Here is a 25,653-nt window from a genome sequence, read left to right as displayed (position 1 = left end):
TTTTGCAAACTGAACAGTGATCATCAGAGGAATTTAGTTTGCAGAAGCAAAAAATTGTGTTTACATAGTGCCTTTCATGAGCACAGGATGTCAGAAAGTACAATACAATTATGTACGTTTAGAAGTGTAGTCACTATTGTAATGTGGGGACCGTGTTAATGGTAGCAATGCAGCATCATTCTGAAGGCGTAAATCGTGGGGCCACTGGAGTTGGGTAAGCACTTGAAGGGGGATAAAAAGCAGGCCACCAGGACGAAGAGAGGGGAGGGGAGCTCGTTAAATTTGCTTTTACAAAGAGCCCAGTTAGACAGGATGGACCAAATGGCCTTCCTCTGTGCTGCAAGCATTCTATCATTTTCTTTTAATAAACTGGCAAGAATCTCTCTCTTCCTTAAAAGATGTGTGTTTTTTGTGTTGGGCCTAAGAAATCCTGGTTAATTAATCACCAGACATTTGTCTTCATATCAAATCCTTTTTATTTGCCTCATTAATTATCTTCCACCGACACCCAACCACAGCCAGTCAAAACGTGGCATCATGATTGTCACAACATACAGAATTGCAGACTATATAAAAATTACTGACAAGCCTGTAACAATCAGCAGGTTTTCACTGCAGCTCTGCATTCTCTCCCTCTCCGTATTGGTACACTGAAGGCCTGTTTTCTGTCCTCTCTCTATCTCTCTCTGGCCCTTTACTCGCTCTTCTTCAAAGAGAACTTTGCTCTGCGTTCAACCTGTGTCACGTGGTTTGACTATGAAGTAGTGCCTGATTGTGACAAATCATGTGGGAGGCAAAAGGCTATTGAAATCCTTTTCCTTAAAAGAGGTGCCACGTGATCAATGGGATTGGTACACAATTAAAACAGGGCACATCTTGTAAATAAAGATACAATTCCCTGCTATCATACCAACAGTACATGGATGTACATTGCTTCACACATTGTGCCAAGTCTGTTGCTTCCTATGGCACGACTAGAAACAACAGTGGGGTTATTTGCATTGGAGACAGTACCTGTTACATGTGAAGAAACCCAGTCTTGCCTGGGAACCAATACGTTGTGTCCACTTTCAATGTTACATCCCAGTGTTACAGTCCTTGGTGCAGTACATTATTTCCTACATTGCAACAGCAGTCACACTTCAAGGGTACATCATTAACGGTAAAGCACTTTGGGGGATCTGGCAAGCGCAAAGGCACTGGATAGAGAGACTTAGAACTGGAGGTTAATGTCTCAGAGTGAGGGAGCGGACATTGAGGACTGAGATGAGGAGATATTTCAGAAGAGTGCGAGTTCTCTACCCCAGCGGCCCATCGAGACTCAGTGTTCAAGACAGATATCAATAGATTTTAGGCACTAAAGTAATTGGCGACAGGGTGGGAAAGAGGAGATGATGCTCAGCTATTATTTTAATGCCCCGGTGAAGCAGATTCAATGGGCCATTTGGCCAATTCCTGCTTCCATGTGCAAATTCAATTATTTATTTTGGTGCAAGGACATTGCAGATGATTACACATACCGTAGAGTTGCCCACACTCCAGAATTGGCCGAAGTTTCAGGAATAAATGATCAATCTCCAGGACATTGCAGAGAGTGAAGCCCAGGAGGAAAATGGAGATGGGGGACAATAAACTGAAGAGCAAAAATCCTTTGAATACTCCTGTTTATCAGTTACTAAGATATTTAGAAGGTGCTGTTGACTTGTGGAAGCCCAACTCTAAGGAGGTACTTGGCAAACACTCGCTGCTTCAGTATTTGTCAACAGCTCCCCCAAGTAGTTTAAAGCACAGCGATATTTTCTCAAATTACCAGAGCACAGAACTTATTTCTATTTATAAGCAGACAGAATATCATGCACCAGTGCTATTCAAAAGGTCAAATGGCAGTCATTCCTGAAGACTGCTCAGTCTGTTTTCAACAGGTCTCATCTAAGTGTTGGAAAGGATGATTTATTTTAAAATTAAATGAAAGCTCAGGTTAGCAATATCCCACAGAGGATCCATCTGCAGCAACCCCGTGTCACAGACATCCCCCCCCCAACTTCACTTTAAATTGTTGGTCATGTCAAGCCATGTTTCTCCTGGTACTGGACATGGAGGCAACCTGTATGTCCATTTTCGAGGCATCTGAGAGACATGCAAACATGGTGCTGCTTCCTCCATAAACAACTTAAAAGACAACAGGAGTGCATTACAGTAAAAAGTCAAGTTTGCTGACATTTACGGAAGCGTCACATACAAGATGCACTGCGGCAACTCACCAAGGCTCCTTCGACAGCACCTTCCAGACCCCCAACCTCTACCCTACCAGCTTAGAAGGACAAGGGCAGCAGATACATGGGAACATCACCACCTGCAAGTTCCCCTCCAAGCCACTCACCATCCTGACTTGGAAATATATCACCGTTCCTTCACTGTCACTGGGTCAAGACCCTTCCTAACAGCACTGTGGGCGTACCTGCACACCACATGGACTACAGTGGTTCAAGAAGGCAGCTCACCAACATCTTTTCAAGGGCAATTAGGGATGGGCAATAAATGCTGGCCTAGCCAGCGACACCCACACCCCATGAAATAATACATTTTAAAAAGACATGGGAATTAGGAGCTGAAGAGGGAATTCAGCCCTTCAAGCCTGCATACCATTCAATTAGATTATGGCTGATCTCTTCCTTGTCTCTAACTCACCTCCCTACCTGTTCTCCATTTCCCTTCAACCTGTTTTTTTTTAAAAATCAGAAATATATCTATTTCCCTGTTGAAACCATTCAATGATTCGGACTCCACCGCACTATGGGGCAGCGAGTTCCACAAATTTACCACCCTCTGCGAGAAGTAGTGCCTCCTCATCTCAGTTCCAAATCTACCGCCTCTCAGCCTCTATCTGCGGCCTCTTGCTTGAAATTGCCTCACAAGGTGGAACATTTGGTCTACATTTACTTGATCAGTATTTTATATACCTCAATCAGATCTCGTCTCACCCTTCTAAACTTCAGCGAGTACAAGCCCAAACTGTTTAATCTCTCCTCGTACGTCAACCCTTTCGTCCCCGGAATCAATCTGGTTAACCTCCTCTGAACTGCCTCCAATGCCACCACATATTTCTTCAAATAAGGAGACCAAAACTGGGCACAATCCTCCAGATGTGGTCCCACCACCCTATACAATTGCAACAAAACTACTTTTATACTCCAGTCCTTTTGCAATAAACGCTAAAATTACATTTGCCTTTCATATTTTATTTTGTACCTGCATACTCACTTTCTGTGATTCATGAACAAAGACACCCAGATCCCTCTACCCAAAGGCATTTTGAATCTGCTTTCCATTCAGATAATAATTTGCTTGATTATTCTTTCAGCCAAAATGGATAACTTCACCTTATCCACATTAAACTCCATCTGCCAAATTTTGGCCCAATCTCCTGACCTGTCTGTATCCATCTGTAAAATCTTTATCTCCTCTTCACTGCCTGCTTTCCCACCTATTTTATTATCATTCACAAGATAGTAATGATTGAATTGTGCATCACTAAAGGGGGTCAAATCGCTCCATTGGAGCTCACAATTTAGTCCCATTCCCCTGCCCTTCTCACCATTACATCCCGTTTTAATGCCCAGCACATTGCAGGCCTGTCTTTAACTGGGAGCCTCTCTCTCTGCTCTTGACATCATTGAACAGGATCCTTTTCCAGAATGCTGTGCCATGTTCCTTTAACTTCCTGGAACTCTCTTCCATCCCATTCCTTGGTGTCTGGAACTTTCTGTCCTTCAGAATCTGGGGTTGCTTTCTGTCCCTCTGGATTGTCCTGCCTGTGCTTGCAGTGCCTGTACAATGCTCTTTGCCTCTGGGTTACCTGGTTCCAATCAGACTCAAACCCCTCTTGCTATCCCAGTGTGGGTCTCTGTTGATTAAGCATCAGCTTATTTTGTTTGAACCCCGTGTTTGCTTTAAGGGTCGTTAAAAAAAAAGAGGAAATCAAGAAATTTGAGAATAGGTTGATAAGTGGGCTTGAAGCTTTGGAGTCGTTATTTGAAAAGGGTGTCACTGCATTAGAAGCAGTTCAGAGAAGATTCACTCAACCCATTCCTGATGCGAAGGGCTTCGCTTATAAAAACAGAAAGGATGAGCCTCCGAGGCTATGTGCCAAATGCTGGTAAATTGGATTAGTGTAGTCAGATCTGGGTGGGCCGTTATGGACACGACAGGCTGAATGGTCTCTCCTTCTTTGCATCTATAAATCTATGAACAGGTTCGGCTTATACATCTTGGAGTTTTGAAGAATGGGAAGTGATCGTTTTGAAAGATCCTGATCCCGAGAGGACTTGACAGGGTGGATGTCAGGAGGGTGTTTACTCTTGTGGAAGGAGACTAGAACTCGGGGCTCAGTTTAAGGATAAGAGGTCTCCCCTTTTAAATTGGAGGTGAAGATTTATTTTTCCTCTCAGAGGGTAGTTAGTCTGTGGAATTCTCTTCCCCAGGGAAGTGGAGGCTGAATGATTTAACTTATTCCAGTTTGAGTTTAATAGAGATTGTTAAGGGGGTCAAGGGTTGGGGGGGGGGGGGGGGGGGGGGGGGAAGAGAACAAGAAAGTGGGGTTAAGACCACAACCACATCAGCCATAATTGTATTGAATGGCGGAGAAGGCTCAAAGGGGCCAGATGGTCACTCCCGCTCACAAGTCCTACATTATATGTTCCTATCAGCCATGGATCTTTATTAAATGGTAATACAGGTTCGAGGGGTTGAATGGCCTCTGCTCGACTGGTTGAATGGCCTCTGCCCATTGCCATTTCTTCAGCTGTTATGGACCAACCCGATGAGCAACACTTCAGTACCCTGGAACCAAGCCACCATTTTACAAAATGGTGCACATCATTGGGGCACCATTACTGGTTTCAATGGGCCCAATAATCTTCAATCCATTAGCTTCACACCAAGACGATCAAAATATGTCCTCTGTGTCCTTCACAATTCAAAAACTGGCAAAAATTCAGTATTGAAGCTCAAAAAGGAGTTTGAAACGGGATCAGATGTTCCTCGATTCCATGTCTCTCATCTATATACATATTCTGCTGCAAAATGATCTTGTCATTGAATCTAATGAGTCAATAATATTATTCCCAATTTCAGAACGCATCATTCTGGTAGTTATTTTGTACATGGAATATTCTGTTAAAAATCAAGTTGGATTTTATAAATAGATTATTTATGTATATATATTATATATGTATAAATACTGATTGTCAACACTGAAAGCATTTACATTACAAACATACACCCAAGTATAAATGCATAAAATTAAGAGGCTACACTCTATAAAAAAAAACAGAATAAAGTTCCATGACTCAGAATGGAATGGTAAAGGACATGCAATCCTGGCTAAAATGGGAACTTCGCTAGCTGCTAATGATCAAGTTACATTCTGAATAGAATCCTCCACATCTACAGCGGCACTTCTGAACACTTTAGCTGCTCAAAACGTCAAGAGGATACATTCCACCCTAATACTTAAAACATACAACTTACAATCGACATCTCAACACTTGGAGCAAGGTTAGATATTTATCCCACTCCCAGAATAGCGTCGACGCAACCCCAGATTCCGTTCAAATCGAGGGATCACCCTTCAACTGGGATGCTGCGGCATCAACGCGCGCCCCTGCCCCACCCAACCGCATCACCAGGTCTGGCACCATCTGTAGAGAGAAACTTGCGGAAAACACAGAGATTCTCCATCGGCGGGATTCTCCACTTTGCCGGCAGCACACCCCACCCATGCCTGCGGGTTTCCCGACAGCGTGGGATGGCCACAATGGGAAACCCCATGGGCCGGCTGCCAGAACGGAGAATCCCACTTCCGGTGGGGGCACGTCGCGTCAGAAAATGAGGCGGGCGGGACGGAGAATCCCGTCCATGGGCTTTGCATCCTATTTGCATTGTCACAATTGACAAAACCATACCTCAAGAAATCATCTGTGTTTCTTTTTGTTCCAAGTTAAGTTTCTTTTTCCAGGGGGCAACACAGTGGCGCAGTGGTCAGCACTGAGGTCCCAGGTTCAATCCCAGCTCTGGGTCACTGTCCGTGTGGAGTTTGCACATTCTTCCCGTTGTTTGCGTGGGTTTCGCCCCCAATAGGTGAATGCCCAGTTTGAGTCTCGAGCTATCTCTTACTTTTTAGAAAATCATTGATCTTCACAGTTCACCTGACCTGTTGTCGGCAGCTACAAAATCGAAGCAATTCTGCTTTGGTGCCAAAGGAAACATCCCTGGATGGGGCTTCACATATTCTATGTGGATAACACATGACCTACTCTCTACTGCCACTTCTGGCTGGAAGACTCCATGCAGCCTAATCTGCATCTCCATTTTAAAGGTGCCAGTGGCCACAATTCTCCATGTAAACGCCTGGAGCGGCTGTTCGGAGCTTCTTCCGCCATCAGAACCACCACAGGAGTGGCGGGACCGATCGTTCCGCGACCCCCTTGATATCTGCCCGCGGGTTGCGACCCAGAGTTTGAAAAACCCCTGGGTTTTAGTAAAAGAACAAAGGTTGTGTTGTGTCTAATGAGGCAGAAATGGCTTTACCGCCGCAAACATAATGCACTCAGATGACTGATCGAAGATCATCTCGAGCTGAAACATTAACTCTGATTCTCTCTCCACAGATGCCGATTGATCTTCTGCATATTCTCAGCACTCACCGTCTCTATTTCAGATTTCCAACAATCCACTGCAACTTGCACACAAATACATTCATACGAATCAGGAGGAGGCCACTTGGCCCCTCGCGCGCCTGCTCTGCCATTCAACAAGATCATGACTGATCTCATTTCTTCACAATCCCACTCAGCCCTATGACCTTTCACCCCCTTACTTGTCAAGGATTGATTTACCTCCGCCTTTAAAATTTTCAAAGATTCCGCGGCCCCGCCTTTTTGAGGGAGAGATCGCCCACGTTAAATATTGTCGTTTGGATTTGCGGCGTATGGGGCGAAATTCTCCCATCGGGAGACAAAGTGCCGACGCCGGAGTAAAAACCGGTGTTTTTCACTCCGGCGTCGGAGGCCGCTCCTCGCCCCCTATTCTCCCACCCCCCGGGGGCTAGGAGCGGCGGCGTGTCAATTTCATGCACCGGGCCTTGGCGCCCGCGTCAAAACGGCGCCGCCTGAATGACGCGGCCGGCGGCACCTAAATGACGTCACCCGCGCATGCGCGGTTGCCGTCCTCCCCTCCGCCGCCCCGCAAGACATGGTGGATTGATCTTTCGGGGCGGCGGAGGGAAAAGAGTGCGTCTTTCAGAGACGCTGGCCTGACGATCGGTGGGCACCGATCACGGGCCAGACCCCTCCTGAGCGTCCCCCTGGTGCTCGATCCCCCCCCCCCACAGGCCCCACACGCAGCGGTCGCGCGCTGTTCACGCCGGCAGCGACCCGGTGTGGTTGACGCCGCCGGTGAACCGGTCGGATTAGGCTGGCCGCTCGGCCCATCCGGGCCGGAGAATCGCCGCTCGACCATTAGAAACGGCGAGCGCCGATTCTCCGGTTTGGGGGGGGGGGGGGGGGGGGGGGAGAATCGCGTGCGGGTGCCAGGACGGCATGGTGTGTATCGCCCGGCACTCCCGCGATTCTCCCACCCGGCGTGGGGGTCGGAGAATCGCGCCCAAGGTTTCCATGTGGGCCGGGGAAAGAGACACAGGAATATTCGGCTGGGCAGAGTAAATGCAAGCGGTAGAATCTTACCTCTGCATGCTGAGTTTCAAGGATCCGGCGCATGCCTTGATTTTATTCTGAGCTGCCAGGTGAGCCATTCCATCGGTGCTCACCCCATCGATGGAGAGGACCACATCTCCCACTTCAATGCTGGCCTGGGATGCCTTTCCACCTTCTGACAACTGGAAGAAGAATAAGGGGGAAAAGTTCAGGCACATTTCCACACATGCACAATACAGTCGCCATGTACACATTCACCTGATCAAAGGTATTTGAGAATAAAAGCTCAGTAAATTGTCACCACAGCACCTCAGCACTGATCATTCTCACAGCTGTGACAGTCGCAATGTCCCACACCCTATGCTACACGCTGTAAGGAAGTCAAACGTGACATCCACTGCAGGGGCATTGCAGCATGCGGAGTATCTCAACTCCCGTCTCCCTCAGCTACTATGGCAACTGGGGAAATAAACCTATCATGTCATCTTGCACGGCTGCTTGTAAGAAATGCCTTTCAGACTGAGCTGCAGTAGTGACTGCTTTTAAAGCTCATGGGTAGGAAGCCAAGAGGGGATTAATATATGGAAAAGGTGTGAGAGAGAGAGGGGGGGAAAAAGAGGGGAGAAAACAAAAGAGAGTCAGAGAGTGGGGTGGTGGGGGCAGGAGGGAAGGAGCGAGAAAGAAGAGAGAAAGAGAGGAGAGGAAAGAGATTCTGAAGAAGTAAAGCAATGGGAGCAGGGTGGCACAGTGGTTAGCACTGCTGCCTACGGGTTCGAATCCCGGCCCCGGGTCACTATACATGTGGAGTTTGCACATCCTCCCCGTGTCTGCGTGGCTTTCGCCCCCAAAACCCAAAGATGTGCAGGGTAGGTGGCTTGGCCATGCTAAATTGCCCTTCAATTGGAAAAAAAAATAATTGTGTACTCTAAATTTATTTTTAAAAAGAACCTCCAGTGTAGGGTGGGCAACATGCAAAGGGTCAGTACTTGTAGAAAAAAGTGCAGTTATCGAGTCTGCAAATATAATGCTCAGCTTTTTGGGTGGAAAATTAAAAACAGTTTACCTTCCCCAGACCGTATTCCACAAAGGTCACACAAGGCAGAATGTTGCAATTAACAACTATCCGCAAGGAACTCTAATGGGTACCACAGAGGAGACTTCAAGCATTCCAATCCACAAGCCTCCTTTTCCCCAGTTTACGGCCCTACAGGCGTAAATCTGCTTAAGCTGTTCTGGAAGTTTCCACTCAAGCTCGAAGAAGATTAAATCACTCTGTGCATCACCTGCTGGTGTTCATCACTTTACATGTTAGCACTAAATCAGTGACCCATGTGCCGACACCAAAGTAAAGATTTACAACTTAACATTTTATAACAGCATAAAACATATTGTTCTTGGTGAGGGGAAACCTTTGGGAATAATAGAAACATGTGTCAATGAACTACTTTTTACCCACACCTTGGATTAAAGAGGTCTCGACAATGTTAGAAAAAAAAGGAAGACTTGCATTTATATCACACTTTTCACAAGTACCAGTAGCGGGATTCCCCAATCCCGCGGCAGAGTGTCTTCGCCGCTGTAAACGCCGTCGCGTTTTACAACGGCATGAACGGGCTGCTGCCAGGACTAACTCTGGCCCCTCCAGGGGGCCAGTACGCCGCTGGAGCGATTTGCGCCGTTCCAGCTGCCAATCCCGGTGCCAACTGTGCGCTGCGGGATCCGCGCCTGCGCAGTGGCACCGGCGCCAACGCGTGCATGCGCAGTGGCCTCCTTCAAAGCGCCGGCCCCGAAGCAACATGGCGCAGGGCTATAGGGGCCGGCATGTAGGAAAGGTGGCCCCCAGCCAGAGACTCCGGCCCGCCGATCGATGAGCCCTGATCACGGGCCAGGCGACATCGGAGGGCCCCCCACCCCCGGGGTTGGAACCCCCTCCCCCCACACAGACCACCCCCTGACCCTTCCACACCGAGTTCCAACGGCTGAGAGCAGGTTAGAACGGCGCCGGCGGGTCTCGGTTTTTTTTTCACGGCCACTCGGCCCATCCGGGCCGGAGAACTGGCGGGCCGGCCGTGTAGAGCGGCCCACGACCGGCGCCGCGCCAACCACGCTGGCGCCAATGGCGCCGCTTCTCCATGCCGGCGTCAGGGCGGCGTGGCCCGGTTGCGGGGATTCTCCGGCCCGGCCCAGGGCTGGGAGAATCCCGCCCCAGATATCTCAAAAGTCCTTCACATTCAATGATATATTTTTTGAAGTATAATCACAGTTGTAATGTAAGAAACACAGCAGCTAATTTGTATTCAGCAAGTTCCCCCCAAGGGGCAATGCAATAGCAACCAGATTGATAACAACATCCTGGAACTCCCTCCCTAACAGCACAGTGGGCGTACCTACACTCAGGGACTGCAGCGGTTCAAGAAGGCAGCTCACCACCACCTTCTGAAGGAAAGCACAGTAAGAAGTCTGAAATCACCAGGTTACCTGGTTACCAAGTTACCTCTCCATTCACCTGAGGAAGGAGCTGCGCTCCGAAAGCTCGTGTTTGAAACAAACCTGTTGGACTTTAACCTGGTGTTGTAAGACTTCTTACTGTGCTCACCTCAGTCCAACGTCGGCCTCTCCACATTCTGAAGGAAAGCTCGAGATAGGCAATAAATGCTGGCCTCACCAGCGACACCCACATTTCATAAGTGAATTTTTAAAAAGATAATATTTGTGTGATGTTGGTTGAAGGATTGGCCAGCAGACATGCGATAACTTCCCTTCTTCGAACTAGTGCCGTGGGATTACTTACATCGACACCAAGCAGGTGGGCATGACCTCAGTTTAACATCTTGCCCTCTGACAGTGCAGCACTCATTCTGTACTGCATTGGAGAGTCAGCCTTGATTTTAGTGTTCAAGAGCTGGAGTGGTGCTTGAAATAGCAGAGCCTTTTGATTAGGAGGGGAGCGCACTACACATAATAATAATAATCTTTATTAGTGTCACAAGTAAGTGGGTTAAACAGCTGGCTTGTAATGCAGAACAAGGCCAGCAGCGCGGGTTCAATTCCCGTACCAGCCTCCCCGAACAGGCGCCGGAATGTGGTGACTAGGAGATTTTCACAGTAACTTAATTGAAGCCGACTTGTGACAATAAGCGATTATTATTATTAAGTAGGCTTACATTAACACTGAAATGAGGTTACTGTGAAAAGCCACCAGTCACCACACTCCGACGGCTGTTCGGGTAGACAGAGGGAGAATTCAAAATGTCAAATTCACCTAACAAGCACGTCTTTCGGGACTTGTGGGAGGAAACCAGAGCACCCGGAGGAAACCCACGCAGACACGGAGAGAACGTGCAGATTCCGCACAGACAGTGACCCAAGCCGGGAATCGAACCCGGGACCCTGGCGCTGTGAAGTGACAGTGCTAACCACTGTGCTACCAATGGAGATGCACAATATTCTATTGTCAAAAGATTGAGACAACAGTGAACACGAGGTAAGTGATCCAGAGTAACAGACATTTGCGAAATGATTTCAAGATGCTGAATAACCTCCACTCTTTGTTGCAGCAATGGGATATGATACAGCAGATGGGCCGAATGGTCTCCTTCTAGAGTCCTACATTTTCTCATGATTTTCATGTAGAAAAACAGCTTTTTGTACCAAATCTGACATTAACACACACACACACACTATTCGCTTCTTTGAATGATGCATTTGGTAATCAAAGCAGTTATAATACCCTCCGCCAGGCTGATTGTTCAAACCTCAGTTTTGAAGAATTAAAATGAAAATCTGGCGAGGAAGAGAGGTTGGGGGGGGAAGGTGCAGTGTAAACCTTCAAACTTAATTGCAACAAATTCATCTCAACTTGCATTTAAATAACACGACCTCGGCTTTCAACTTCAAACTTGAAAAAAGCTTTGGCAACATCAGCAAAAAGTAAAATGTCAACCAATGCTGATACCACGGCACAGTAACTGGAGCGAGACATAAATCCTCCTCCCCAGCTCACAAAACCCACCTAGAATTTATTTCTATGCTCCAGGGTCCCATAAGATTCCCTGATAACGCTCTCGCAATTTGGCCCTGCTCTTACTCCCAGCCCCCCCTAACCCCTGCAACCCTTTTCAAGTATTCACCCAATCGATTTTTGAAAGATACTATTGAGTTTACGTCCACCACTGTCTTCCAGGTAACAGCAATTTGCTACATTAAAAAAAATTCTAATCTCTTTTTGTCAGTTGTTTTAAAATGAGCATCGTCTGAAGGAGCAGCGGGAAACCTGTGGCCCGAGGTGGGGGATCGGGGGCTATCATGTTCGGAGAGCGCCCCATGAGATGCTTTTTTTAAACCAGAGTTGCCACATTCCGCTGGTTCCCAGCGACTTAGTTTTCTCCCACCGATATGCTTGAAGTGATACAGACATAAAGCGAGGGCGAGTAGGTGAGGTGCATTCTGATTGCCCACAACATGGACTGCGAGAGCCATCCAATCAAGTGTAAATATTTGCCTTGCTTTTACCACTTGGAGGCTGCTGACAGTTCTATTAATATATGAATAATTAAGCACTTTCTATAACTCATTATGAAATATTCAGCTTGTATTCTATGTACTCAGTCTTATTCACGGGGCCCCGGAGAGTGAACAAGCCTGATTTCAATCTTGCGGCCCACTGAGTTGAAGGAGGGTCTCTCGTGCGGCCCACTCACCAGCTGAGGATGCCCATCACTGCTTCTGAGGACTAACCTTTCCACTACTGGAAACATTTTCTCCTATTTAGTCCAACGAAACGACTGAATTTTGAACAGCGTTATTATATCTCCTGCTTAACCGCCTCTGCTCTTAACGCAAACAGTTCCAGCTTCCCCAATCCCTCCGCACAAGCTCCTGGTCTGAACAAAGAATACAGCACAGGAACAGGCCCTTCGGCCCTCCAAGTCTGTGCCGACCATGGTACCTGCCTAAACTAAAACCGTCTGCACTTATGGAGTCCGTTTCCTTCCATTCCCACCCTATTCATATATTTGTCGAGATGTCCCTTAAATGCCGCTATCGTACCTGCTCCCACTCCTCCTCAGGTAGGGCGTTCCATATATTTACCACCCTCTGTGTCAAAAAACTTGCCGCGTACATCCGTTCTAAACTTTTCCCCATGCACTTTAAACTTATGTCCCCTAGTACTTGACTCTCCTATCCCAGGAAAGAGCATCTGACTATCCACTCTATCCATGCCACTCATGATCTTGTAGACCTCTATCAGGCCGCCTCTCAACCTCTGTCGTTCCAGTGAGAACAGACCGAGATTATCTAACCTGTCCTCATAGCTAATGCCCACCATACCAGGCAACATCCTAGTAAACTGCTTCTGTACTCTCTCCAAAGCACCCACATTCTCCTGGTAGTGTGGCAACCAGTATTGTACACAATATTCCAAATGAGGCCAAACTATGGTCCTGTACAGCTGCAACATGACTTGCCAGTTTTTATATTCAATGCCCCCACCGATGAGGGCCAGCATGCCGCATGCCTTGTTGACCACCTTATCCACATGCGTTGCCACTTTCAGTGATCGGTGGGCATGCACGCCCAGATCTCTCTGCCCGTCAGTACTGGCAAGAGTTCTACCATCCTCGCAAGAGTTCCATCCTGGACTAGATGGGCCAAATGGCCTCCTTCTGAGCTCTGAAGATTCTGTGGTAGATGGATGAGGCCATGGGGGGATCTTCACATGAGGGTGGAAATTTATTTATTTTTTTAAATGGAGGACTTTGAGCTAAATTCAGATCAGTGAACACGAGGAATATGGGTAAGCAGTATTCGGGTGAGCGTTACACCGCAGGCAGTGCTGTTTTTGAATAAGCCTAAGTTTGCAATGCCAATTGGACATTTGCTGATGCCAAACGAGACATCCAGCTTCTAAAATTACCGAATTAGCTGGGGGAAATATGTTGGCAGATAAATACCAGATGAAGTTTAATACAGATATGTTCAAAGAACTGAATGTCGGAACATGTGTACTCTACAAACGGTGAACATGAAGCCAAGAGAGATCTAGAAGCCTTCATAATCTTGATCATAAACATGCCCAGGCAGTGCAGAGCAACCACTAAATAAAAAACAAATAGACAGCCAAAGCTATAATAACCACTTGCATTTATATAGCATCTTTTAACGTAATAAAACATTCCCAGATGATTTAGAGCAGCATTATCGGCTTGACATCTGCAGATGTTTCTAGATGGATGTATTAGAATGTTGCAAATAACTTTTCCTGTCGGTGTCTGTGGGGACAGTGGTTGGTATGCTATAATTAGTCTATTACATCCCTGGGTTAAGGAGGAACACAGAATATACAGTGCAGAAGGAGGCCATTAGGCCCATCAAGTCTGCACCGACCCACTTAAGCCCTCACTTCCACCCTATCCCCGTAACCCAATAACCCCTCCTAACCTTTTTGGTCACTAAGGGCAATTTAGCATGGCCAATTCACCTAACCTGCGCATCTTTGGACTGTGGAGGAAACCGGAGCACCCGGAGGAAACCCACGCAAACACGGGGAGAACGTGCAGACTCCGCACAGACAGTGACCCAGCGGGGAATCGAACCTGGGACCCTTGCGCTGTGAAGCCACTGTGCTATCCACTTGTACTACCGTGCTGCACTGCTTAGGAGTAACGATTGAACCAGCATTCCCACAACTGAAACTGATTTCCCAAGATTTCCCAAATTGTTGCATGGAGGAGTTACTCCTGAATAGCCGCTCGCCCTTCAAGGTTATGCTGCCATGTTCTGACTCTGTCATCAGAGGGAAAATCCTTTTATCGTTTTAAGCACCTCAATGGGCGGCACGGTAGCACAGTGGTTAGCACTGTTGCTTCACAGCTCCAGGGTCCCATGTTCGATTCCGACTTGGGTCACTGTCTGTGCGGAGTCTGCACGTTCTCCACGTGTCTGCGCGGGTTTCCTCCGGGTGCTCCAGTTTCCTCCCACAAATCCCAAAAGACGTGCTGTTAGGTCATTTGGACCTTCTGAATTCTCCCTCAGTGTACCCGAACAGGCGCCGGAATGTGGCGACAAGGGGATTTTCACAGTAACTTCATTGCAGTGTTACTGCAAGTCTACTTATGACAATAAAGATTATTATATATCCTGTATTATGGGGTTGAGGGATCGAGAATATATAAGCATTTGAAAATCAAAATGAAAAATGGAAATCGCTTATTGTCACGAGTAGGCTTTAAATTAAGTTACTGTGAAAAGCCCCTAGTCGCCACATTCCAGCGCCAGTTCGGGGAGGCTGATACGGGAATTGAACCCACGCTGTTGGCCTGCCTGGGTCTGCTTTAAAAGCCAGCTATTTAGCCCACTGTGCTAAATCAGCCCCATTTACCCCACTAGACATCATTCCCAATTTGAGCATCAGTGAGAAAAGACTCTCACACAGAATCCTCAATTCAGGATCAGGAATTATGCTGACCAGTGATGGTATTAATACCTCCTCAATGAAACCAGCAGCTTCTTGTAGCATGGAGATTCTGGGCTCAATAAGTCAGGTAGCAATGCTCCAAGGGCAAGTATCTACTGCAACACAGGAGATTTAAAATATTGTTCGCACATTATTTTGGTTGTGGAGAGAGTGGGAAAAGGCGCTTTACGTTGAAGCACACCACGCTATTCATGGAAAGACACAACAGATAACCAGCTACTTGGTCCTCTATGCCTGTGGGGCAAGTTCCAAACCAGATGTTGGCTTTCAAGTGCGTCATCGCAAACAACAATATCCTTAAATGACTCTACCATTTATTTAGAGGAATGTTTGCAATCCTGATTTCACTCAGCTTTCACAAACATCACGAAAGCGCAGACAAAGAACTGGTTTGGGTAACGGAGTGGGCTCAACTCTTATCCTGAAAACAAGACGTGGAGATCAACACCCAAACTCACTCAAAGCAGGCTCTTGCTTTTCTGGCAGAGTCAGGAGGAACTCAGGTCAGGAGCATGGTGGTTCACACCACTACAGAGGCCTCAACAGCGGATGGACGAGTTATTTTAACTCTTTGCTCTCATAAGGACTGCATTAGCCATGGCTCAGTGGTCATCACTCTCGCCTCGGAGTCAGAAGGTTGTGGGTTCGAGCTAAGGCAGCGCTGCGCGACTGGAGGTGATATCTTTTCGATGAGACACTGAACTGAGGCTTCTTTGGAACTCTCACATGGAGATAAAAGATCCCATGGCACTATTTTGAATAAGAGCAGAGCAATATTTATCCATCAATGAACACCACACAAACAATGGATGTCATGATATTCAGACATGCAGATAATGATATACAGACAGGCACAGACAGGCAGCTAATGAACACAGAGAACAGGACATGACCAATGAACAGGCAGGACACTGAGGGGTGGTATCTCACCATAAAAGGCACGAGGCACTCACACCCCGCCTCTTTCCACTGATGAACATCTACAGAGTGAGTCTAGGTGTATGTACAGTATCACACCTCCAGCACGTGGCTAAGAGCTAGTCTGGTCCAATCAAAGTTAGGTTAGCAGAGAGTCGAACTCAGAGAACTGTGCTAACTGTGTTACTGGTTCAATAAATCAGATTGAACTAACTTCAAGGTCTGGAGTATCTTTTGGTTAAAGCTGCATCCAGTTGCAGCCCGTGTTATCCCAGAGTACATAACACAACAATGTACAAGATCAGCTGCCCATTATTACGTGTGGAGCACAAACTGGCGGCCATGTTTCCCACATCACAATGATGACTACACTTCAAATGTGCTTCAATGGATAAGTGCTTTGAGATAGCCAGAGATCACAAAAAATGCTACAGAAATGGAAATCTTTATTTTATATTCATCACCAAACCACTCATTTCAAGTGAAGCTTCAGTAGAGTAATTATCAATCTCTGGGGCAGCCCAAAGCCATTCCTAAGTATATACAGTGTCTTTGCTTTATTATTTTTAATACATTTCGAGTACCCAGTTATTTTTTTCCCCATTAAGGGGCAATTTAGTGTGGCCAATTCACCCACCCTGCACATCTTTGGGTTGTGGAGGTGAGACCCACGCAGACACTGGGAGAATGCGCAAACTCCACACGGACAGTGACCTGGGGCTGGGATCGAACCCGGGTCTTCGGCGCCGTGAGGCAGCAGTGCGCCACCATTCCGCCCAATTATTTGCTTCATTGTAAAGTACGCCAAAATATAAGTAGGCAACTTCCATCAACTAATCAGAATCTACAATTACTCCAACATTTACCTTTTGAAGTTTTTCCTCAGCAATTTGGAGATAAAGAGTCATGTTTAATGGCCTGTAAAATTTCCTGATAAGCATTGAAAATAGTACCAAGGAAAGGCTAACGACGAGAGAGTGTTTTCTGAAAGCCAGACGGTCAGAATTGCCATCAAATCAGCCTTGGGAAAGCTTTACAAAATCAAGCTCATCAGACCCCGCCAACTTAATTTAGCGATTAAGATCAGACGAGCCGTTTAATACTCAAATCATAAGATGTGAAACTCGGGTTGAACTCACGTCTGCCAGTATTATAAAATCTGTTACGCTGGCTCCAGTTTAAATCCAGATCCACAGTAGGAAGTGGCACAGTGGTTAGCACTGCTGCCTCACAGCGCCAGGGACCCGAGTTCCGTTCCGACCTTGGGTGATTGTGTGGAGTTTACTAGTTGTCTGCGTGGGTTTCCTCCGGGTTGTCTTTTATTCGATCATCGGGTGTGGGTGTCGCAGGCTGTGCCAGCATTTTTTGCCCATCCCAAATTGCCCTTGAGGGGGCAGTTAACAGTCAACCACATTGCTGTGGTCTGGAGTCACATGTAGACCAGATCAGGTAAGGACGGCAGATTTCCTTCCCTAAAGGACATTAGTGAACCAGGTGGGTTTTTACAACAATCGACAGTGGTTTCATGGTTATCAATAGACTTTTAATTTCCAGATTTGTTTTCGAATGTATTTCACAATTTCACCATCTGCAGTAGTGAGATTTGAACCTGGGTCTCTGGTTTACTAATCCAGTGGCAATGCCACTATGCCACCGCTTCCTCAGGGTGCTCTGGTTTCCATCACAGTCCAAATATGTGCAGGTTAGGTAGATTGGCTGTGCTAAATTGCCCCGAGGTGGGGTTAGGGGGGTGGGGGATCGGGAATTGGGCCTTGGAAGGGTGCTCTTTCAGAGGGTCGGTGCAGGCTTGATGGGCCGAATGGCCTCCTTCTGCACTGTAGGGATTCTATGATTTTAAACTTCCCTCCAGCCAGGCAGAGGCACCAGTCTCATCACTCATCCACCTTGATTATTAACTGCAAGGTGCCCATGTAGACTGAACATCAAGGGTTAATCGTGACTCCAGGTGCGTGACATAAATTCTATCCGCAAGGCTTCCTCTCACACACCAAATGTAACCAAATAGGGACTTCCTCGGGCTGCAAAGTCAATGACGATTTATAACCGTACCTCCCCCACCCCCCCAAAGCAAAGAACTCTGGGGGAGCCTTTTGCGAGCCAAGGTTTAGAGTGTGTGCTGTGGTGACATACGGCCCATCTGGGAGCTGTAAACTTCAATCTGTCACAATTGCAACAGTGGTGATCTTTGAACGAGAAGGAAAGTGCAGGCAATTCGAAACAAACCCAAGAAAAATACTGAATACAGGAGCACGTGACATCCTGGCACAACTATAAGATACAAGATAATGGAGGAAGTTGAGAAGCTCTTCAGAAAGCCCGCACAGCATTTCATCTTTCGAGACAGATTAGAGTCATTCTCTCTGCAATAACCTCTAATGGGAAACCACATTTGCAAAAGATAAGCTTTATTGACACGAGATGCGGAGTATTTTCAGATTGATTTTACATCTGTGCAGGAAACAGGAAGAGTAACTTATCCTACTGGCAAAATTATTTTAATTGTCCGACCTTTATTCTTTTGGGTAGCTGATGGCGAAGAAAAAAGCAGGGTAGCTGGAAAAACATCTCCCCCGCCGCCCCCCCTCCCCCACCGTCCCCCCGCCCTACAATCAGTCATACATTTGACTGGAATTGAGAGTGACACAAAAGTGTTACAAGAAACGTATGATGCTGTACACTCTACATAGTGTTACGGGCCAGGGTTTAGAGAACCCCAAAGTGTACCATGGAGTTCACCTGACCCACAACGTTTAATAGATTGTGGTGTGGGGAGCACACGGCCCACTCTACAGGTGTGGTACAGCAGAAACGGAAAAGTATTTTTTAAAGCAAAACACTGTTTAGTCTATGAACTCAAGTTAACCTTTTTAAAACACACAGTGAACATCTTACCAACCATTAATTCAAATACATCCCCCAAAGAATACAACACTAAGTAATCCTTAATAACTTCCCAAACAACATCCAGAAGAAAGAAGAAACACCTTTTAACAGAAGCACCTCAGGTTTACATTCATGACTGAGAACATTTATAATTCTGAATTCACCAAATGATCAAGAGATAGGGCGAAATTCTCCCAAAACGGGAGAAATCGTCAAACTGCCGTAAAACCCGGGCGGGTTTTACGGCATCGCGCCCCTTCCCGACGGGGGACCGATTCTGGTCCCCCGTCGGGGCTAGCAGCCCGACGTCGGAGGCTCCGACAAGTCGGGCTTAACGAAAATCGTTAAGCCCGCTTGTCGGACTTAGCGCCGGCTGACGCGTCATATGACGTCAGCCGCGCATGCGCAGGTGGGAAGACTCCACCCGCGCATGCGCGGGGGACGTCATCGCGTTTTTGCGCGAAACCCGCGCATGCGCGGTCCGGGTTGCCCCTCAGCCGCCCCGCGTATTGATACTGCGGGGCGGCGGAAGGACAAATAGTGCGCGGGCATCGGGCCCGCTGCCCGCGATCGGTGGGCACCGATCGCGAGCCCATGGCACCCTTGGCACGGCCGTGGTACTGCCGTGCCAATCGGTGCCATGGTTATTTTTTTCCAGGTGGTCACGACGTTTTTACGAACGGCAGGACCAGGTGTGTTTGCCGTTCGTAAAAAGGTCGTAAAGGGCTGGGACTTCGGCCTTTCTAACAGCTGTGAATCGCTGCCGGCCGTAAAAAAACGGCGGCAGCGATTCGTGTCGGGATTTCGGCGGGGGGGCGGGAGAATAGCGGGAGGGCATCAAAAAAGTCGGGAAGGCCCTCCCGCTATTCTCCCACCCGTCGTGGGGGGGGGAGAATTTCGCCCATAGTCTTTTGTTGGCAGAGAGAACAGCAGTGCAGCTGCTGTGTCTGGCTTCAGCTCCAACACTGAAAACGAAACTAAAACACGCCCTGCAGCAAACAGCCTAAAACAAAAGTAAAAAGCTGACAGACAGCCCAGCTCCACCCACACTCTGACATCACTGATAAACACCCTTTTCTTAAAGGTACATTTCTTAAGCACCCATTTCTTAAAGGTACTTTCACATGACAATAGAAGCAATGGATAAGTGAGTGGCTCAGTCACCTCTCTGTCCAAAGGCAGTGGATTCAAGTCGCACTCCCAAAGATTTGAGCACAAGTTCCAGTATGACATTCCCAGTGCATTACCAAGGAGGTGCCGCACTGCTGGAAGTGCCATGTTTCAAATGTGGTGTTAAACTGACCCCCATCTGCCCTCTCAGGCGGAGGGACGACTTTGATGAAGAGCAGAGGGGTTCCCCCCATATCCTGGCCAATAGTCCTCTCTGAACCATTATCAATATGGACCAATTACTAGGTCAGTATAACATTGCTGTTTGTGAGAGCTTGCTCTGCACCAATTAGCTGCCCCAATTCTGAATTGGCAGTACTGACTACATTTCAAAAGTGCTTAATTACAAAGAACAAAGAACAATACAGCAGAGGAACAGGCCCTTCGGCCCTCCAAGCCTGTACCGGTTATTATACCAACCTTGGCCAAAACGCTCAGCACCTCCCTGTGCCATATCCCTCTATACCCATCCTATCCATGTGTTTGTCAAGATGCCCTTTGAACACTGTTAATGTATCTGCTTCCACAACCTCCCCTGGCAACACGTTCCAAGCACCCACCACCCTCTGCATAAAAAACCTGCCTCGCACATCTCCTCTAAACTTTGCCCCACAGACCTTAAACCTATGCCCCCTGGGGACTGCCCCCTCCACCCTGAGAAAGAGTGCCTGACCATCCACTCTATCCATGCCCCTCATAATCTTGTAGACCTCTATCAGGCCGCCCCTCAACCTCAGTCACTCTAATGAAAACAATTTGCTGGAAGACGCTTTGGGATGACCCTAGGTGACCTCTACATCCATTCTCCATGGTGCGCCAGACATTTGAACATGAGTCAAAAGATGTTGTTCCAGCCTCTTACATCATTAGTGAGACCACACTTGGACCACGCTCCCTACAGCTATGGGGATGTGACCATCTGCAGCACAATACTGCATAGATACTGCCCACGTTGTGAAGAGGTTCAGTTTGCTTGGTGTTTAGCAGGGTCATGCCTTTAGAAGTCAGATGATGCAGGTACCAGGAGAACCATCTGACTTCAATAGAACACAAGACAAGGCCATGCTGGTTTAAACTGGGTAAATTTCAAAGGGAGATGAGAAATTAATGGATGTCTTTTACAAATGAACTTTCCAGCAAAAGCAATGGAGAGATTCACTCTAACAACAACAGAAAACAAGATGTGTTTGCCACCGGATCAGTTGATGTTTGGATGCGTATTGATGGAATGACTGCTTGAAGACGTGATTCCAACTGCCCGGGGATGGGACTAATTAGATAGTTCTTCCAAAGAGTTAGCATGGGGGTGATGGGTCAAATGTTCTCCTTCTGTGCTGTATTATTCTCTGATTGCGTGCTTTTGAGAAAATGTGGCTTCTATGCTGCTGGTAGGAGTTTGGGTAGAATAATTCCACGGACAGCTGAATGATCAGCGTTTTGCTGAACAACCTTCAGGAATCATTCACACACGAAAGAGCAAAATTCTTTGGGCCAATTGACCTCGACTTCTGTGGCTTTTTATTTATAGGAGCCATGACTAAGAGGCAGGAAAGCTGTCGACTGCCTTTCAAAAAGGATTGTTGCTCTTGCTGCAAAGGGAGTTTATTTAATAAGTAGAGGCCTGGTCTCATTCTAAAAATTGCCATGCACTATCTTGAGAGCTTGTTTTTCCATCGAGTTCTTAAAACTATTATTATAGAGGGTTTAAAATTAAAAACAAGGCAGCTGAGTTTCTTGTTAGCTTATCTGCTTTACTGGGAAACTCCTGCCAAGTAGCATCGAGTGTTATGATTGCTCTGGATGTTGGAAAGTCCACAAATTCTTGTCTGGGAGCCCAGACGTGCAAATGTGTGCATTTTTCTTCCTCTTCTAACAATAAGGTGCTCTTTTGAGGAATTCACAATCCCTGATGCACAATCATTCCCCTCAGATGAATCAGTGTGAAGGCCCCTTTCCTGGATTTTCATGGCATCCATTTTAAATACTCGGTTACCCCGAGAGTGATGCCTTCTTAATTGTCCTGCCAAGTGAAATCACGACTCCAATCTGAAACCTAGCATTCAAGGGAATCCACCACTCATTCAATCAACAAGAACACATGTACTGTTAAGCATCGTTAACATAAAGAATCGTCCCATGGCGCCTCAGGAGGAGCTCCATGACACCGAGTCACACAAGGTGTTATCAAGGCACATGGTCAAATGTTGGCGAAGGGTGTGGAATCTAAGGAGCATGTTACAGGAGGAACGAGAGATAGAAGGAGGCGTGGGGGGAAAAAAGAATTTTAGAGGGGATGTTCCAGACCTTATGGCTCAAGTTTGAGGGGTCACTGTTGTAAAATAAGGGGTCGCTCATTTAAGACAGAGATTAGGAGAATTTATTTCTCTCAGAGGGCTGTGAGTCTCTGGAACTCTCTTCCTCAAAAGACCAGCAGAGTCTTTTGAGTATTTTTAAGGCAGCGCTAGATAGCTTCTTGATTAACAAGGGGTTGAAAGGTTAGCGGGGTTCAGCAGGAATTTGGGGTTGATGTTACAACCAGACCAGCCATGACTCTACTGAATGGTGGAGCAGGCTCGAGGGCCCGAGTGGCCCATTCCTGCTTCTAAGTCGTGTGTTCGGCATGTCTCCCAATGGCAGAAGTGATTAAAATCAGGGATGGTCAAGAGGCCAGAATATGAGCGACACGGTAGCACAGTGGTTAGCTTCACAGCGCCAGGTTCCCAGGTTCGATTCCCGGTTTGAGTCACTGTCTGTGCGGAGTCTGCACATTGTCCCTGTCCCTGTTTCCTCCGGGTGCTCCGGTTTCCTCCCACAAACCCAGAAAGACGTGTTCAGAATGTGGACGTTCTGAATTCTCCCTCCGTGCACCTGAACAGGCATCGGAATATGACGAATAGGGGCTTTCACGGTAACTTCATTGCAGCGTTAATGTAAGCCTACTTGTGACGATAAAGATTATTATTTTTGAACAGGAAGAGCGCAGAGATCTCAGAGCGCTGTGGGGCACAAGTAAATTACAGAGATAGGAAGGGGCAAGACCTTTGGAGAGATCTGGAATCAGGGATGAGAATTTAACAAATTAGTACACTGCTTGTCCAGGAGCCAATATTGGTCAACGATCTCAGAGGTGATGGTGAACAGGACATGCTGCAAGCAAGGACACCGGCAGAGTTTTGGATGACCTCAAGTTTACAGAGGGTAGAATGTAGGAGATTAACCCAGGAGTGCATTGGAGTACTCGAGTCTAGATTAGCGAGGGTATTAATGAGGAGAATACAAAACAATGATATATTTCAGCCTAAAAAAGGCACCAACTTACATTATATTTCGCTTGCACACAACATAAAAATAAAATACCGCAGTTGCTGGAAATTTGAAATAAACACAATAGCCATGATTCTCCGATTGCCGACGTAATCGGCCAGAGAATCCACGTTTATGCCGGAATCGGGGGCGGTGCCATTTTTGCGATGCTGCGCCCCCTTAAAATCAGCGTACACGGGACTACGCCGCACAGAGTATGGACGGTCTCAGGACGTCACCTGAGGCCCTTCACCGATGGGCCAAGTCCCCGACAGCGTGGGTCATGCATGCTCACACCGTTCAGGGATCTTGCGTGGCGGCTGCAGACTGTGTCCGGCTCCGCCACAGTCGGGGAGGGAAGCCGTTCCGCCGGCAGGGGGGGGGCTTCGGTGGGGGCTGGGGAGAGGGTGATCCGGGGGTGGCGAGGTCGGTTACAGGGGGGCGGTGTTTGGCAGGCCGGGTCCGCGTGCGTGCGGTGCCACATTGTACGCCGCGGCCGCTGCAGGCCGCCGCCGTGCGCATGCGCGGCCATGGGCCCGGCCATTCTGCAGCCTTATCCGCAGGTAACGCCGTGAGCTTTATGCTGCACGGCTGCTGGCCCACCACCGAGCAGAGGATTGGTGGGGGGACGGGCCGACTGGATCCTGCGGACATAGCTGCAGGATCGGACAATCCAGCCCGAAATACTGGAAGCACTCAGCTCTGACAGCGACATCTGTGGAGACATGATTCAGGTCAAAAACCTTTCGCTAGAAACAAAAACTAACTAGTTTCCAAGTGGCACAGTGGTTAGCAGTGGGTTCAATTCCAAACTTGGTTAGCTGTCTGGGTGGAGTTTACACATTCTCCCCGTGTCTTCGTGGGCTTCCTCCGGGAGCTCCAGTTTCCTCCCACAGTCCAAAGATGTGCAGGTTAAGTGGATTGGCTATTCTAAATTCTCCCTTAGTCTCTATGGGGTGACAGGCATAGGGCGGGTGAGTAGGCCGAGTTAGGGTTTTCTTTCAGAGGATCGGTGTAGGCCTTCTTCTGTGCTGTACGGATTCTATGATTCTAGTTTTCCTCTTACAGATGCTGCATTTTGTGTTTCTATTTTATTCTGTAGCTCACCCGCCTCAAAAGGCATTCGCAGACGCCAAGCACAAAACAGTTAGAGATTAGTTTGAGTCCATCACACTCCATGGGCCGGATTCTCCGCCTTTGGGATTCTCCATCTTGCCGGCAGCCCGGGGGTTTCCCGACGGAGTGGGGCTGCCCCACAATGGGGAAACCCCATTGACCAACCGGCCAAACGGAAAATCACGACTGTGTGCCGCATCAGAAATCTGGTGTGGCGGGACGGAGAAACCCGCGCCGCAACCTCAAAATAAGGTTTGGAAAATGAAACAACCATTCTCTACTAGGGTGAAGAATTGGCCAACTTGTGGCAAATCTGTGAACCTCGCTCGCAAACAATGAACCTGCAACTGACCTGGGGATGTTCCGTGGGGAAACAGCAAACTAACAACGCTATGCTAAAAATCTAATTTAATTCACAACTGGATCCCAGCAGAAGAAAAACATGTGCAGCAAATTCTAAAATGATCTTGTAATAACATTGCATGACATACAATGTACTGTAATACTGCCTCACCACTACATCAACCTAACCTACTTAGATACATACCACTTACAGCACAGAAACAGGCCTGAGGCCCAACTAATCTATACTGGTGCTCAAGTTCCACGTGAGCCTCTTTCAATCTCTCTTCATCTAATCCTATCAGCATGTCTTTCTATTCTCGCCCTTGTATGTCTCTTGAGAAGTTATTAACCAGAGCCGCTCCTTGTGGTAACCAGCAAGTTCCACATTCTAACCTGTCTCTGGGTAAAGGTGTTCCTCCTGAATTTCCGATTGGAATTATCACTGACATCTATATCAATGGCCTTGGTCTTCTCCTCAATGTCCATTCCCCTCAAAGCTTTTTCGACAACGTGACTCTTTCTGCCAACTCGAGGTGTTACTCTTGGATTTCTGAAGCACTGATCCTTGCTGCAGCAACCAGCAGCTCTCATTGAGCTCTCAACCGCTCAAATGGTCATTCATCCCATCATAACCTCAGGTGAATGTTGGCAGGTTACTTTCTTCCAGGGGACATCACAGCCCCAGCTTTACAGCTGACAATTTAAGTC

General features: G+C 47.5%; 1 protein-coding gene across 8 annotated transcripts in view; it reads right to left on the bottom strand.

Annotated features, from left to right (window-relative positions):
• The window catches only part of pdlim5a (PDZ and LIM domain 5a), a 292,715-nt gene that overhangs the window by 196,291 nt on the left and 70,771 nt on the right, over nt 1-25,653 (bottom strand). For all 8 annotated transcript variants that reach the window (XM_038792764.1, XM_038792763.1, XM_038792761.1 and 5 more), the window contains exon 3: nt 7,743-7,894. In XM_038792764.1, coding sequence (XP_038648692.1) covers nt 7,743-7,894 — 152 coding nt within the window. The remainder of the gene's footprint in view (nt 1-7,742; nt 7,895-25,653) is intronic.

This window comes from Scyliorhinus canicula, chromosome 3, assembly GCF_902713615.1.
Source record: "Scyliorhinus canicula chromosome 3, sScyCan1.1, whole genome shotgun sequence".
NCBI classification, from domain to species: domain Eukaryota; kingdom Metazoa; phylum Chordata; class Chondrichthyes; order Carcharhiniformes; family Scyliorhinidae; genus Scyliorhinus; species Scyliorhinus canicula.
Note: the sequence above shows the minus strand (reverse complement) of the source record. Positions and strands in the feature narration are given on the sequence as shown.